The sequence below is a fragment of the Eumetopias jubatus genome, unplaced genomic scaffold (genome assembly GCF_037043125.1).
Source record: "Eumetopias jubatus isolate StellerSeaLion01/CBP00866 unplaced genomic scaffold, mEumJub1_p1.0 scaffold_7, whole genome shotgun sequence".
NCBI lineage: Eukaryota > Metazoa > Chordata > Mammalia > Carnivora > Otariidae > Eumetopias > Eumetopias jubatus.
Window position 1 is genome coordinate 3149708 of NW_028274813.1, and position 17712 is coordinate 3167419.

General features: G+C 41.3%; 1 protein-coding gene across 1 annotated transcript in view; it reads right to left on the reverse strand.

Annotated features, from left to right (window-relative positions):
• The window catches only part of RCOR1 (REST corepressor 1), a 117095-nt gene extending 99383 nt beyond the window's left edge, over positions 1 to 17712 (reverse strand). The window contains exons 1-2 of the mRNA XM_028099901.2: positions 17362 to 17712; positions 17228 to 17287 (exon numbers count right to left, since the gene is read on the reverse strand). Coding sequence (XP_027955702.1) covers positions 17228 to 17287; positions 17362 to 17662 — 361 coding nt within the window. The 5' untranslated portion in view covers positions 17663 to 17712. The remainder of the gene's footprint in view (positions 1 to 17227; positions 17288 to 17361) is intronic.

Sequence of the window (17712 nt, forward strand, 5' to 3'; positions counted from 1 at the left end):
ATGAATCGTCAGGGGTGCCTGGGGGGCTCAGTCAGTTAAGCGTCCGACTCCTGATTTCGGCTCAGGTCATGATCGCAGTGTTGTGGGATCAAGCCCCAAGCCAGGCTCTGTGCTGGGTGCGGAGTCCACTTGGGATTCTTTCCCCCTCCCTACCTCCCGCTCTAAAAATAAATAAAATAAAATAAAAAATAAAATGCATGGTCAACACACCATGCATTATTTCACAAAAATACATTACTGCTTCCATAATACAAACATTAAGGAAAGTATATTATTTTTATGCATACCAAAAACACATATCTTTAATGATTGTTGAAAATCATTTAAACAACATTTAAAATAAATTCCAAATAGGAATGACTGCTAGTAAGTACAGGGTTTCTTTTGGGGTAATGGAAATGAAATTAAGATGGTGGTAATGGTTGCACAACTGTGACTGTATGAAAACCCACCAAACTGCACAGTTTTAAAGAGTGAATTTTATGGTATGTGAATTACATCTTAATAAATACATTCCTCAGCTTGGCACACAGGCCCTTGTGATTAATATGTATCTACCTCTCCTGTCTCACCTTCCAACACTTTCCTGATTACCTTCCTGAGTTTTAATTATATCAAACTACTCATGATTCCTCAAAAACGTCAAGCCCTCTCTACCCGTAAGACTCTATGTAAATACATAGCTCCCTCAGCCTGGAGCATTGTTTCTTCATCTGCCATTCCAGACCCACCTTAAGGGTCACCTCAAGAAAGCCTCCCCTTCCACACCCCATTTCAACCACGTCAACTTGTCCCACCAACCCACAGGCTCTCGGACCACAGGTACGCCCCTATAACACAGCATTTGTCATACCAGACTAGGCATTTTATGACTGTGGAAAATAGTAGATATCCAACCCTAATCTAATAGGGTTAGACTTAATTATTATATTCTATAATGTGCAAATACCATTTAAAAGCAAATTTACTAAACTTCAGCCATAAAAATTCTTTTTGATTAACAAAATATGAGAAAAATCATACAATTATTAAATCCGGTTGCTAAACATACAGGATTCATTAATATCCGATTTTTCTACATTTAAATTTTTCACTAGCAAAAAAAAAAAAAAGCAAGGTACTAATATTTAGGGAAACTATATGTGTAATATCCTCTAAGAGAAAAATTTAGTGTTCTTAGGTCAGCAAAATTATACGGAGTCCATCATGTTCTCACATAATGAATTCCTAAAAACATGTACAAAAGTGCAATGTGTGAAAGCAAGGCAATAGACGTGCCCAAAGGGTCATAACCATGTTCCTGAAAAGCTAAAAACTAAAAAACACCTAATTACATCTCATTTTGCTTTTCCACAGTGTAATTCCAATTTTATACATGTTCTTGGTTTTTTTCCCTTCACAGTTAAACACAGCCAACCAATGAATACATCTGAGGTAAAAGCTGCATGCTTTTAGAATGCCTAATGATTATTAGCTTTGTCTCAACTGCATGAAAGTTCGTAGAACCTACACTTCAAATCACTGGTATCAACACTTTCACTTCACAAGTAGCTACTGCTACTTGTTCTTAATAAGGCAGAAAGTGTGGCTTTACAATTTTTTATAGCAATAAAACTCTTTAAACATTACCTAGAAACTTAATGTGCAAAGCTAAATAAAGTTCAGCTATTGCAGTTTATAAGCTACTTTTAACAGGGTGAGGGGCCTACATCCCTACCCCCCGACTTCTCGGCACCATTAACAATGCTGTACAAAGACGGCAATGCCATGGCAACTGACGTGCTGCCAAGCAAGCAGAACACCAGGCAGCTACTCAAAATGATAGTTCATGAGCTGACCCACAAAACTCAAATTTAGTTTAGAATCAATATATGGCATTTGAATGCACCAGATGTTCAAAAATCTCAAAGACATCCAGCTGAAAATGACTAGAAAACAATAAAAATTCTGTGTTTCAAAAGGAATACACATATCATTTTACTACATTCCAGCAAGATGGAGGTCCAAAACAGTCCAAGAATGAGATATTTCCTAAATCATACTTTTCTCAAAAATACATTAGGAGTAGTTAAGTTCTAAATAATTTACTTTCTAAAGAACAGTGAATTTTAAAAAACTATCTTCCTTTGGAAAATTGTGGGCTAGAATCATCAAGTTTCAATGAGCAGGTAGATCAGAGGAAGCACTTTATTACAAATACTGAAATGAATAGTGGCTATATAAAAACACAAAATTCGGCATTATGGTTTCTAAAAGCATTATTATTCTATTTACAGAATGTTTTCATGAACATAAAACCCAAATTTGAAAGTTTAAAAGCCGGGGCACCTGGGTGGCTCAGTCATTAAGCATCTGCCTTCGGCTCAGGTCATGATCCCAGGCTCCCGGGATCAAGCCCCACATTGGGCTCCCTGCTCCGCAGGAAGCCTGCTTCTCCCTCTCCCCCTGCTTGTGTTCCCTCTCTCGCTGTGTCTGTCAAATAAATTTAAAAATCTTCAAAAATAAAAGAAAGTTTAAAAGCCGTTAACAACTTCAAGAAGAAACCAAACAGGTTAGGGGCAAAAAGCAATATATAAAACAAGTATCAATGTTTTCTAACAAAAAGCAAATGTAACCTGGCTCAGTCAGGAGAGCATGGGACTCTTGATCTGAGTGGTGAGTTTGAGCCCCACATTGGGTATAGAAATTAAATAAATAAAACTTAAAAAATAGGAGGGGGAATATAACCAATTCCTCTGCTTACCTCTTTTATTTACTTAAGCAATCTCTACATCCAACGTGGTGCTTGAACTCACGAGCCCAAGACCAAGAGTTGTATGCTCCTCCAACTAAGCCAGCCAGGTGCCCCTCTGCTTAGCTTTAAAAAAAATAAAGGGGCACCTGGGTGGCTCAGTTGGTTAAGCGACTGCCTTCGGCTCAGGTCATGATCTCAGGGTCCTGGGATCGAGCCCCACATCTGGCTCCCTGCTCGGCAGGAAGCCTGCTTTTCCCTCTCCCCCTCCCCCTGCTTGTGTTCCCCCTCTCGCTGTCTCTCTCTCTGTCAAATAAATAAATAAAATCTTAAAAAAAATAAAAAATTTAAAAAAAAACGGGGGGCACCTGGGTGGCTCAGTTGTTAAGCGTCTGCCTTTGGCTCAGATCATGGTCCCAGGGTCCTGGGATCGAGCCCCACATCGGGCTCCCTGCTCGGCGGGAAGCCTGCTTCTCCCTCTCCCACTCCCCTTGCTTGTGTTCCTTCTCTCGCTGTGTCTCTCTCTGTCAAATAAATAAACAGAAATAAAATAAAATCTAGAAAAAATAAAATTTTTGGCCTTTTGCTTCCAGCCAAGATGGAGTGACATGAACCAGATTTACCCTGTTGTCTCAAGCAACTAAAACCTGGACAACTATATGAAGCAACAGTTTTCAAGACACTGGACGCCAAGCAACAAAGTACAGTGAGCCCTGAGAGATGAGAAATGAAGTAAATCCTACAACTGCCCCAGTTTATTGCCTGAAGAGAGTTTCCACCTGACAGCATGGGGATGGGGACTCAGGGAAACTCTTTCTAGGTTGAGGGAACAAATTGAGTTCAAGAAACCAAGGCAGTTTGTAGCGAAGAATATCAGGAGAGAGAGCTGGATGCTGCACAGAACTGGGATGCCAGAGATCTGCAGAGGGTCCCTCCTGAGTATTCAGAAGAGTACTGAGGAGCACATTAGCACATCCTTATGAAGAAAATACTTGAGGTTTCTGGATGAAGAACCACCCAAAACAATAAAAGGGAACAATCCACGAAGCCCACATAGGGCCAAGAAGACTGCCTGTTCCCAACAGCCAGAGTAGAAAACCTCAAAATTCATGGACTACCAGGTAGACTACTCAGAAGAGTTTTGACTCCGTAGTGGGAAATAATCAGCCCAGATGAAATGCTGCCCCGACGCTGCCTACCAAAGCTTAAAATTTAAATGGTCTGAAATGAACAGGCTATTTCTAAGGAACTTAACCATGTCCCAGAAAAAAAAGCTCAAGAATATTTACAGGAATACAAAAATATCCAGCATCCATCAAAGTAAAATTCATAATGTCTGGCATCCAAACAAAAACTACCAGACAAGCAAAGAAGAAAAGGCAACCCATAATGAGGAGAAAAATCAATCAAAACCAACCCAGAAATGACGCAGATGATAGAATTAGTAGACAAAAGCATTAAAAACAATTGTAACTGTATTTCAATGTGTCTAAGATATTAAAGGAAAGACTGACTATGCTAAGTAGAGACATGAAATATATATATACAGGGGTGGCTCAGTCAGTTAAGCATCCTCTTGATTTCGGCTCAGGTCACGCTCTCAGGATTCTGAGATCAAGCCCCATGTCAGGCTCCACGCCCACTGTGACGGTCGCCTTGAGATTCTCTCTCTCCCTCTCCCTCTGCCCCTCTCCCCAGTGCTCTCTCTCAAAATAAAATCTTTTTTAAAAAAAGAAATATATAACATTTTTATATAAACTTTTTGAGATTTTACTTATTTACTTATTTTGCAGAGAGGGAGAGTGTAAGCGGGGAGAGGGACAAGCAGACTCCACACTGCGTAAGGAGCCTGACACAGGGCCCGATCCCACGACCCTGAGACCACGACCTGAGCCAAAATCAACAGTAGGACACCCAACCGACTGAGCCACCCAGGGGCCCAACGAAACGTATTTTTTTACAAAGACCCAAGTCAAACTTCTAGGTATGAAACCTATAATGTCTGAGATGAAAAACAGGATTGAGGGCAAATTATACATTGCAAATGAATAGTAAACTTAAAGACAGAGCAATAGAAAGTATTCAAAATGAAACAAAAAAAGATTAACCATAGCATCAGTAAGCAGTGTGACTTCAGCCTATCATACGTCTAACTGTACACTTTAAATACGCAGTCTGTCAATTATACCTCAATAAGGCTGTTTTCAGAAACCTAACCTTTGAAGTCAAGGCTGAGACTTCATACTGTCGAGTTTTTAAGTCCTACATTTATCTTCAATATAGCCAGACATCTTAATCATTGTTCTGGTTTAATTAGGTACTAAATAACCACCTCAAAAAACAAAGCTCTCCTAAGCTTTCCATTTCTACTTGCTTTCAAGAAGCCTCATTATGAATACCTTAATAGCACTATTTAAACAAATACCCCACTAGAAGACTTCAGTACACAGCCATCATAATATTTAGCAGTTGCTCCAAAATCCCATTTCACCACACACCTTGATTAAAGAGGCAAAACTTCTGAACTAATTATAAAAATTGAAAACAAGAAAACTTGCAAGTCATCAGAATCTCTAGATCAGTGCTGTCCCACAGAACTTTCTGGTATAACAGAAACGTTCTGTTCTGCACTGTCCAATATGGTAACCAGTAACCACATAGGAATATAGAGCACTTGAAATGTGGCTAGTGTGACAGAAATGAATTTTTTGTTTAGTTTTGTTTTAAAGAATCTCTACACCCAATGTGAGGCTGGAACTCATGACCCTGAGATCAAGAGTCACATGTTTTACTGACAGAGCTGGCCAGAAGCCCTTTATTTAATTTTAATAAATTTAAATTTAAATTATTTTTATATAGTAGTGGCTACATTATTGGACAACACAGCTCAAGACAAAAAGAAAATCTGGATTGAAATTTTTAAGATTAGAATTTTCAAAATAATTTTTTAAAATTATAGCTTATATATATTGATTTTAAAATAAGCACCATAAAATCATAAATATTGAAGAACTCTTTTTTTTAAGTAGGTTCTACGCCTGACGTGGGGCCCGAACTCACAACCCTGAGATCAAGAGTCACGTGCTCCAAAGAGCCCCTGAAAAACTATTTTTTAAAGCTTGGCTCAAAGGATCGTATCACCTAAAACTTCCTGGTTCCTTCAATTCCCCTACCCTCCACCCCAGGAGGGATTAGGCGACCCCACTGTCATGTCTCATGGACTCTCTGTATACTGTCAGCAATGTACTGGGGGCTTGGACAGTGGGGCGTGGGAAGTAACCACCTCATGGGGAGAAGATTTCCTTTTAGGGGGAGGAAAATGTTTTGGAACCAGACAGGGTGGTGGCTGCACAATGTACTAATGAATGTACCAAATGCCAATAAATTGTTCACTTTAAAATGGTTAATTTTATGTTACGTGACTCTCACCTTGAGAAAAAAAATTTTAATATATCTAAGCAAGATGTGCATCTCTAATTTATACAAATTCACCGTGAGAAAGCACAGAAAATGGGGAAAATCAGTTTTTACCAGCAATTTAAAAGTTCATTTTTCCTTGGGTTTTCACTTCTTAAATAGTTGAACTTGATGCTTACTTATTAAATGTCCATTACAAAACGCCTATTCAAGGAAAGGCAGCCAAACCAAGCACATGGCTCAGAACCACACTCAGCTCTGACAAGTTAGCAAATGAGCCTCAAAATATTTAAACCTGAATTGGTGACTCAAAACACTATACTACTGCACTCTATAAAAGCAGAAGTGTATGGCACCCCTAGCTCCCAGGAAACGTGACAGCACTAAGACCAAACTAGTCACTTATTCTACTCTTTCTACCATCCTGGTCTCCCTCTGTCCACGCTAAATTTGAAAGCAGAACAAGCCCCAAGTCCAAAAGCTTCCATGCCACTAGAGGTAAAGAAGGAACGTGACCTTAAGTGAGAGAGAGTGCATGTGTATATGTGTGTAAAACAATAGAAATGCCCTAAATTCAGGTAAATATTAATGTTTAGCTAACCTCAAAATTTTAATTAACCTTTTCAGACAAAGGCCATCAGGCAGTGTTTCTGGGCCAGTAGATGAAACTGGAAAAGGATACCATAGCCAAACTTTAGGAGCAAAGACTACTTAAGTAACCTCAATTTAAGTACAAAGGAAGCCCTGAGGTTCTGGGCAGAGAACAATTAGTCCTTCGGTAATTTGGTCCTTAAATTACACTATGATAAAATCAAACATGGCATGGCTCACATCTGAGTCCATCAGAAAAAGGCTTGCAATTTTCTTTATACTCTGGTCTCTGAAAAATAGAACAAAATTAACTAATAACACCAAGAAATATATACTTTGGAATGGGGGGCAGGGTTAGTTTGGTGGGGGGGGCTTGAGGAGGGGAGGGAGGATGGGGAAAATATGCAAGAAAGGGAAATTAGTTGCTGAACAATACTAATCAGACAGCTGGTAGAGGTGAAATCAAGGGTTTTTAAAAACTACTCTGTCAAAAATTAATTACTTAAAATAAATTACTCTCTCAGATATTTTATCATTTCACACCTTATTCAAGGCATGGTTCTTAAATTCACACCACAGCTCAAGTTCAATGTGAACCTGTAGAAAAACGGACAGGAGGAGGGGATAAGCAATCTTTAAATATTATATTCATATTTGTTAAACTAAAGGGTAACCAACATAACACTATCCATCATAACCTTAAATCATACAATCGTAAGAAATCGCTCCCCTCAAAAAAACTTACAATTATGTTTTAAGCTCTGAAGAAGACTATTTCAACATAGAGGAGTAAAACAACTCACTCCAATTTGTGCCCATCAACCAAACCAATCTGGGTCTTCACTGCCAGAAAGAAGAGGAATATAACTGGACATGACATGAAGCGGACTCTGGTAATCCTAAACCTGTAACTTCAGAACACCTGAGAGCACATGGAAACAACTAATCAATTAACTGATCCAATAAAGCACTACTCCTATGTAAGTTTTTTCTTCAAGAGGATTTCTGGCTGACTCTCCCTAAAATATACTAGATTGAAATCTAACTGCAACTTAACAGTTAATGGTACCTTGGCAGTTTTTCCTTTCTTGGTGATATATAAAATGATGGCACATCTTACAACTAATGGCATCTTAGAATGAAATACCTTGGGCAAGTTATTAGGTTAAACCAGAACAGTAAGCCTTTGTTTCCTCATCTGGAAAATGGGGATAACAACTTTACCTTATGTGATTGTTGTGATTGTGTGTTAAATTATTTAAGAGATACAAAGTATTCAAACCAGATTGGAACACAGTAAGCACACCTTGACCTGGCATTGATAAATCATTCCTTTGAAGGTTTTGTTAGTGATGACAAGTTTTACCTCCCCATCCACACACTCACCCATTCCCTTATAATCAGTGGCAAATCCATCAGAAAGATAGATGAATTTAGCACCTTAACCATTTGCAAGAAACTAACCAACCATTACAGGAACTGAAGCCATTAACTTTAACATGCTGCTGCTTTAACTACATGCTGGACAGAAATTAAATCAGAGCTTTCCAAGTCATCTGGCACTGTAATGTGGGCCAATCAGTTAATAGTTTAGTATGCCGAAATGACTAACACTGAAACAAAACAAAAAAAGATGTCAGTTCTCAGTAATATTCATCTTACAAATCAAGGATCCTGGTGATAAATATTACAGGGGCTACAATCCAAGGCCAGGCTTTAAGCAGAAATATGTCCATTCAGGGATATTATTTTTATTCCTTCCTAACCAAAGAAACGCAATTAATACCCCCCCATACTACAGAGAAAACAAAAACTCTATATATGCAACCCTAACAAAGGATTATAGCCAAATTAGACATAAAGAACTCACACAAATCAGTAAGACCAACACCCTACAGAAAAACAGCAAAAGGCAAATTCTTTATTTTTTTTTTAAGATTTTATTTATTTATTTGACAGAGTGAGAGACAGTGAGAGCAGGAACACAAGCGGGGGGAGTGGGAGAGGGAGAAGCAGGCTTCCCGCCAAGCAGGGAGCCCGATGCGGGGCTCGATCCCAGGACCCTAGGATCATGACCTGAGCTGAAGGCAGACGCTTAACAACTGAGCCACCCAGGTGCCCCAACAAAAGGCATATTCATAGGAGGAATCCAAGTAGTCAAAAAAACATATAAAAAAACATTTAACCTCACCAGTAATTAGAAAAATGACAACAGGAATGCCTGGGTGACTCAGTCGGTTAACCGTCTGCCTTAGGCTCAGGTCATGATCTCAAGGGTCCTAGGATCGAGCCCTACCTGGGGCTCCCTGCTCAGCAGGGAGTCAGCTTCATCTCCCTCTGCCCACCCCCCTACTTGTGTGCTCATGTACTCTCTCTCTCTCTCAAATAAAATCTTAAAAAAAAAAAAAAGAAAAGAAAAGAAAAATGCCAACATGAACCACAAAAGGATAGCACTGCAGAAAGTTAATAAATCTGACAGTATAGTGAAGATTGGGTGAAATGGAACTCATGTGCCTTGTTAGTGGACGTGTATTCGTTTGGAAAGCATCAAAGCAAATGAATATACAAAATAATTTCATTTACAAAAGGATTCTGACATAACAAAACATACTGTTTATCAGACATAAGTATGTATTAAAATACAAAAACATGCATGGGAATTCTGAAGGCCTTGAGAGCATGGCACTCAGATTTCCCTTCAAGAGAGAAAGTGCTGAGAGATGTTTAATTAGCTGGCAGTCCCATCCGCCTGGCACCTTTGGGATCCACTGCAGCATTCATACCAGTGCCAGGCCAATGATTGAACACAGCAAGCATTCTAGAGCAGGGCCATTCCTGCCCAATGGACTCCTCTAACAAACAATCTGCTCTGGCTCAGACTTTCTCCAAGCTGCACTCCAACCTTAGGCTCCTGGATCCAACCACAAATCATCCTGCCTTCTGTTTTCCTTCAGGGGTGTCACGCTGACATCCAGTTTGAAGGCTTTTGCCACCTAACCATCCTCTCTTCATCCTTCACAGGCATTTACCCCTATGAATCTCTTGCACATCTAATCCTGTCTTGGCATCTGCTTCTAAGAGGATGCAAATGAACTATCACAGGAAAAACATAAATCAACTCCAAATTAGTGTAGGAAGTGAGAGAATTAGCCTTCAGCTGCACATGACACAAATACAGTCTAATATTAAGTATTAATCACAGTGGTGGGTACATGTATTACTTGCTGTTTTATCTGAATGTTTACTTTTTTTTTAAATAACGCTATGATTACAATTCTATCCTAACCAATGGTAACACACAAAGATCAAAATATGCATAACTATCCAGTCACTTCAATTTGAAAAATTTTAAAACTCTTATGTCTTGATCCAAAATTTTGAACACACATTACTGTTCCCAATTACTGTACCCAGTAACAAGACTCTACAACATCTAAGATAATCCAAGTTTGAAATTTGGCCTCATATGGCCTCAAATGAACCTTGTGACATTTTCAGTGATTAGATATTGAAAGACAGACAAACATAAGTCATTTTATCTCTTTCTTTCCTCATCTAGGACATAGGAAGGTTGGATTAGACGGGCATTACAATTTTCACTCATTACTTTGAGGGAGGAAAAATTAGAAACTTCAAAAATTATGTCTAGTGTTCAATTTTCATTAAGATCCACATCTTTTAAAAATTTGACGAATTTGAAAAAATAGGAGTTTTAGGGCTGTTAACATCTTATTTATTTATTTATCAGAGAGAGAGAGAGAGAGAGAAAGACAGCACAAGCAGGGGGAGCGGCAGCAGAGGGAGAGGGAGGAGGCTCTCCGCTAACAAGGAGCTCAACGTGGAGCTCAATGTGGGGCTCGATCCCAGGACCCTGGGATCATGACCTGAGCCGAAGGCAGACACCTGACCAACTGAGCCACTCAGCCATCCCTCATTTATTATTATTTTTTTTTTTTTTAGATTTTATTTATTTGAGAGAGCGAGCACGGACGCATGTGTGAGCAGCGGGGAGGGGTCACCCAGGTACTCCATTAAAATGTCATTTAAATGAGATGTTAAGGGGAGCCTGGGGGGCGCCTGGCAGGTCATGATCTTGGGGTCCTGGAACTGAGCCCCACTTTGGGCTCCCTGTTCAGCGGGGAGTCTGCTTCTCCCTCTCCCCATGCCCCAAGCCCCCACTCTCCCTTCGGGCACGCATGCACACTCGCTCGCTCTCTCAAATCAATAAGATCTTAAAAATAAATGACATTTTAATGTCATTCTAAAATATTTCTCTCAAACATTTTGGAAGAACACTATCACCTTAAACCAACTTTAAAAAAAAAATCGACAAGGGGGAAGGGGGGGCTGGCTGGCTCACCTGTGGGGCATGTGACTCCTGACCTCCACGTTTTAAGTTCGAGCCCCATGTTGGATATAGAGATTACTTAAAAATAAAATCTCTGGGGGCGGGGGCGCCGGAGTGGCTCAGTTAGTTAAGCTGCTGCCTTCGGCTCGGGTCATGTTCCCAGGGTCCTGGGATTGAGCCCCACATCGGGCTCCCTGCTCAGCAGGAAGCCTGCTTCTCCCTCTCCCACTCCCCCTGCTTGTGTTCCCTCTCTCACTGTCTCTCTCTCTGTCAAATAAATAAATAATCTAAAAATAAGTCAAAAAATAAAATCTTTAAAAAAATACATAAATAATAAAAATCAACACAGAAACAACGAAACTCAACTAGACATTAGATACAATGTATTAATAAAACATTCAAAACACAAAACAGAAGAAACTGTTATATTGCAACTATAACCCTATCATTTCTAGGGTCACAAATACTTTCTCGACAATTGCTATTTAAAGCTGCGGGAAGAATTAACTCCTTCCAAATCACTGAATCAGTATTCAATCCCCAATCTCTACCATTATTCAGACTTCTACTACATTGCTACAGATTTCCTCTCCCACAAAGTGATTTCAAGTTCTGTTTTTAATATAAATACAAACTTACACACACCTTAGCAAAGATCACTGTTTTCCATTAGAGTAGGGGACATATAGAAGCCCATTTCTTTTTACATGATGCACGGAACCTCTGAAGAAAGATTCAGAAAAAAGTGAGGGCTAAACCATAAATTGATTACAACAATCTATGTATCAGAGAAGAAAATATAAAAAGACAACCTAGGAGAAAATACAGTAACTTGGATAGAACTTTGATGTTTCATCTCCAAAGATTTAAGATGTTTTTCAACTGAACTGCCCCACAGAACCTTATAATACCAAGGAAAATGACTTTCTAAAACCCTAAATTTCTACGGTACAAGTTAACACTGATTTGATTTGATTTTATATATATTTTTTTTAATATTTTATTTATTCATTTGACACAGAGAGAGAGATAGCGAGAGCAGGAACACAAGCAGGGGGAGTGGCAGAGGGAGAAGCAGGCTTCCCTCCGAGCAGGGAGCCCGATGCGGGGCTCCATCCCAGGACCCTGGGATCATGACCTGAGCCAAAGGCAGACGCTTAACAACTGAGCCACCCAGGCGCCCGATTTTATTTTATTTTTTTAAGATTTTATTTACTTGAGAGAAAGAGAGCACGAGCAGGGAGCCCGCTGTGGGCACTCAATCCCAAGACCATGAAATCATGTCTCGAGCCAAAGTCAGATGCTTAACCGACTGAGATACCCAGGCGCCCCTTAACACTGATTTTTAAAACAACTATGTTCTGGTCAGTCTCAACCAGCTAACCTCTGAATCACAGTCACCATCCGTGGAAGGGAGTACTGCGGTAGAGCCCCACCTTGAAAGCATTAACTCTCAAAGACAAGAACCTCAAAGTTTAGAGCAAAAACTCCCTGACTCAGAACCTAGTTAATGTGTACCTCCCCTGGCCCAGGGAGGGACTCAAGGTGTCTTTACACTATCTAGAAACTTGATCTAAAGAGATTTACCTATGCTCTCTGGTCCTCAGTATTCTTTTCTGCTACATAAGGTTTTGGACTCCTCCATCTTCCGGGAAAGGGTATATAACTAAACTATAGCAAGTTCATGTGACCTAAGAGCAATCATCTTCAAATATCTCAGGGCATGACTTATGTTCAAATCAACGGCTTCATTATAATCCAGTCTTCCCTATGAGTAAAGCAGGTGACGCAAGGACCACTATTTGGCAACTTAAATTACATGAATGATAATCAGAATAAGGAGAGCAGAAAATGTTTACTTAGCACTCTGTGTGCCAGGCACTGTGCTAGGCATTTTACATGTATAAATTAAGATATTCTATTATCTGTTTTACAGATGAAGACAAAAGGGAAGTAATTTGCAACACACACAGCTGGCAGGAGGCACTGCCAGGACCCCAATCCAAGTTTGAGGATTTTCAGAGCCCAGGCTCTCTCAATCTACTCTACACTGCTTCTGAAAGAAACATGAAATTACAAAGAAGGGGACACCTGGGTGGCACAGTCAGTTAAGGCTCCAACTGTTGGTTTTGGCTCAGGTAGTGATCTCAGGGTCCTTGGGCTCCACGCTCAGCGGGCAGTCGCCTTCTCTCCCTCCCCCTCTGCCCCTCCCCCCGCTCTTGCACTTGTGCTCTCTCTCTTTCAAATAAATATCTTAAAAAAAAACATTACAAAGAGGACTATAACTGACATAATCATGGACTATTAGTGATGCAAACAACCCCTGATTTATGGCAGAGGAAACTGAGGTTTCTGGAAATAAAATGACCAGCTCCACCTTTAGCACCTGCTTAGTCACAGAGCTAGGGCATTCAATCTCCAGACAACCAGTTCTAAGTGTCTCCTTACCACACTACTTGACAAAGTTGATCTCACCTGATTTATCATTACCCTAACCTCTCATGGTTGGGTGAACACGGCCTCAAAGTGTGTTTAAATCATAAAACATTCACCATAACTTACGAATTTTAGAGTATTCATAAAATTTATTTTTACAATGAAACTGAAGCATAGAAAATGTGTTCAAAGAGGAACACAGAACCACCAGTAAAAAGAAATGAAAAGCAGGTCAAGACCCTCTGCTTAGTAAAATTATTCCACATTAAAGCAGAACACATTTTACTAATAGAAATCAACTCTGAAGTGACAGTTGAGTCAATGACAACCCAAATTTTCAAATCTCATTAAGCTGGATTCAATGTTCCAAATATAGGTTGCTTTTTTAAAGGACCATTATCTCAAAAATATTTACCATTAACAATTTCCTCTTCTGTAAGTCTCAATTTTAGTATCAGTAAACTGTGATACTGAAAACCAACGCAAGATAAAAGTTGACATAATAACCCATGCTTCAGAAAACAAAGAACTTGAGTCAACCTTAACATCCTGTCACTGTGTTTCTCCAGCTAGAAGACAACAAAGAGGAAGAGTACCAAACAATGAGAGAAATATATAGGGCTATAAAAATATAAAGGTATCTATCTATGTATATAGACTATAATTCCTTCCTTTGTATGCTTACTGGTAAGATCATGGAAACATTCACATCTTTACATAGAAAAACACTACTCATTTCAAATTAAATTATGCTTTGCAAGTGTAGGAAATAACTAAAACAGAGGTAGGACAAAATAAGCATTCCTCCCTCTTACTCTATTCTATGATTACTAAATTCTGAAAGAAACCAATGACAACTCAGCATACGCTACAGCATGGGGTATGGAAAGACAGTCTGGACACCACACCTGGGAACAAAGCCTAAGTTAAAGATGTAGAACTACATTCTGGTCTTTGTTTTTAAAACTAATTGATAAAACTTTTCCTATCATTTTAATTGCCAAGTTACACCACAGTCCACAAATCTAGTCTGGGTCTTCATCTGATTAGAAGAACTGAATCAGCATTTTAGGGTTACAGTGCTCCACCCATTTCATTCACTATCTGTAAGGAATGACAGAAGTGGATCTTCCTTGGACTATACAGGGAATGTCAGGTGTTCCTAGCTTCAACCCTTTGCTTTTAAAGCTAAATAAGGTCAAGTGGGGATCCCAAGGATAAATAAAATCTGACTTTAAAAAAAATTAAAATCAACTTCTTCCAATCACACATCTTTACCAGAGACGTTTTTTTGAAAAAAGAAAGGAAAAAAGGCTTCCTGAGGAGTTTCACATTCACTTGTTCAAATTCTGGTTTAAAAAAAAAAAAATGCATTCAAAACTCAGGCCGGGAGAAGCAAGAAGCACTAACAATCACAATTTCAAATTCCGTATCATTCCTAACCTGTCCTCAAAGAAAGAACCTTTCAGTCTAAAGACCTAAAAAAAATTTTTTTCGCCATGAATCAAACATGGTGTACCATTTCCGTTCCGAAATGGAAGTCTCCTCTCCCTTAGATATTAAGTTCTATACAAGAACACACCTAGAAAAAATAAAAAAAAACCACCAGGAAACAATGAGTTCCCACAATTTTCAGACATACCTATGAACGTGTCCCACTGCTCAAACTGGCAAAACGGGGCTTAAAATTATCTATCAGTTAGATTCCTTTCCAGATTAAAACAACACAAAATAGGAAACTTATAAATATTAATACCAAACCCCAATCAACTGGCAGTAAGACTACGCAAAACATTTACAATGTTTTACTTTTTAGAATGGCAGCTCTCTAGTATTTTTACGGTTCTATCTATTCCGTCAAAAATACAAGGGCAGCTCAAAATACGTTCCTACTACATCTGCTATCTCCAAGAGAACAAACCCAAATAAGTCATTACTAACAATGCAGAGGTAGACGTCCATATTTAGAAGAACGTCAGAAATCTAATTCCTGTTGCTGCCATCAAATACGCCCTTTTCCTTAGTCACATCCAAAGTATTGAAGTAAAGCTTTCGAAATTAACGTTAACTAAAACGTACTAAAAATCGACCAACTTACTAAAACTAAAAGATCTATGCAAGTTGGTTTTTTTTTTTTTAATATGTGTGGGAAACTTGGTGACGACCTTTGCTTTATGTTCTGTACATTAACACAAAGATGTACTTGACCTACAAAATGAAGATAGGGTCAACTGTAACCAAAAAACAGTATGCTTCCCCTGGTGGCCAACCCGGGAACGAAGAAGGCACACATACGAGAGAGAAAGCCTGGTCTCCGGCTCCTATCCTGTCACTCTGGCAAACGAGAAGTCTCTACCGAAAAAGGAAGATGTGGGGGAAGGGGAAACTATCAAAAAGACCAACACAAATTTAAAAGGAACACAAACCTGGGTATTATACTACATAAATTTAAGAGATCTAAATCAACAGACTAAAATTTAGAAGGCCAATATGGGCAAGGTCATTTATTTCCAGAGTGCCCCAAAGCTCACTCAGGGATCCCTGTGTATTTTCACTTCAAAGAACACCCAGAGTTTAGTACCTTAATAACAGCTTAAGAGAAATCTCCTTTTTCAAGGACTAGATCCTTGCAATTTTCTGCAGTCTTGTTTCCAAGGAAAAGCATTTATGCATTTATTTTCTCAAATAAACTAGTGGTATAACCCACATAGATACCTTCCAGCTCCAAAGCCCTCCAACCAGAAAGCCTGTTAACAACTCCAGTTCTGCAGAATTCTCTTTTGAATTTTATTTCTGAAATAAAACCCGTATCCTTTCAAACATCTTCTATGCCAACAATCTTTAAAGAACAGTCTCCTACGGAGACCGGCTAGAGTCTCACGCATTAAAATCTGACGAATTCCTTTGTCTGATTAGATTTTTTTCTGGTACCACTTTAAATTTGCTTCCACGCAGACTAGCAGCAAGGAAAGTAAATGTTCCATTCCAGGGTGTAGGGATTTCTCGGAGCTGGAAATCATTCCTTAGGCTAAAGCCTCCGAAGGTTCTATTCTTTCACAACCCCTTCCTTCAAGGAAAACAAAACAAAACAAAAAAGGAAACACACGGACATTTACAAATAGGTCCTAAAATCAAACTGCCACGAGCAAGCCTCTCTTCCCCAGGCAGGCGCCCTCTGGGAAGCACACTTCTCAACTGATTTTGGGGGGGTCGCTTTTCTACTCCCCCTCGGGCTGGGAGGGGAGTCAGGGGCGAGCAGAAGCCCGGGGGGCCGGCAGGAGGAGGGAAGGGCAAGCGCGGCGACATTTGGCAGGACAGAGACGGGTGCGAGGACGTCCCAAGTCCAGGGCGCTCGCAGCACGCTAACTCTCCGGCGCTGCCACCGCGACCCCCCGGCCAGGGAGCAGCCGGCCCGGCAGCCCGGGCCCGCGGGAGCCTCCAGGCCAGGTGCGGCCGCGCCGACGCCGCCCCCCGCCCTCCCCGGGGGCTCAGCGGGCCCGCGGCAGCGACCCGACCCCGGGCGGCTTGGGCCTCCCTCCCCGGGATGCCGAGGCGCGCGGGCGGACCACGCTCGGGTGTGTGTTTCCCTCCTGGTTCTCGCCCTGCTGTTCTCCCCGCGGACTGCAGGGCGAACACACACAAAAAGAAAAGTTGTCCGAGGGCCCCCGCCCCCTCGGGTCGCGGGGCGCCGGGCCGCTACTCACCGGGGTCGAAGTCGGGCACCACCGCCTGGTACTGGGGTCCGACCCGCATGCCGCCGCCACCTGCGGGGAAGCAGAGCACGGCGGTCAGCGCGGGCGGGCGGGCGCGGGGGCGGCGCGGGGCGGCTGCCACCTACCGTGCTCCTCGTCGCTGGACGAGCCCGAGCTGCCTTCCTCCCAGGAGTTGCTGCTGCTGTTACCATTGGGCGCCGCCGCCGCCAAACTTTTATTCTGCCCATTATTGGGGGCGGCGGCGGCCGAGGCGGCGGCCGAGGCGGAGGCGGAGGCGGCGGCGGCGGCCGAGGCGGAGGCGGCGGCGGAGGCGGCCGAAGCGGAGGCGGCCGAGGCGGCGGCGGCCGAGGCGGCCGCGCTAGCCGCGTTGTTCCTCCCTCTCCGCTTCCCTGAGACCTCGGGGCCCTTCTCCACCATGGCCGGCATCGGCGGGGGCCGGGGCCGGGCGAAAGTGGCGGGGCCCCGCGGCTCCTGAG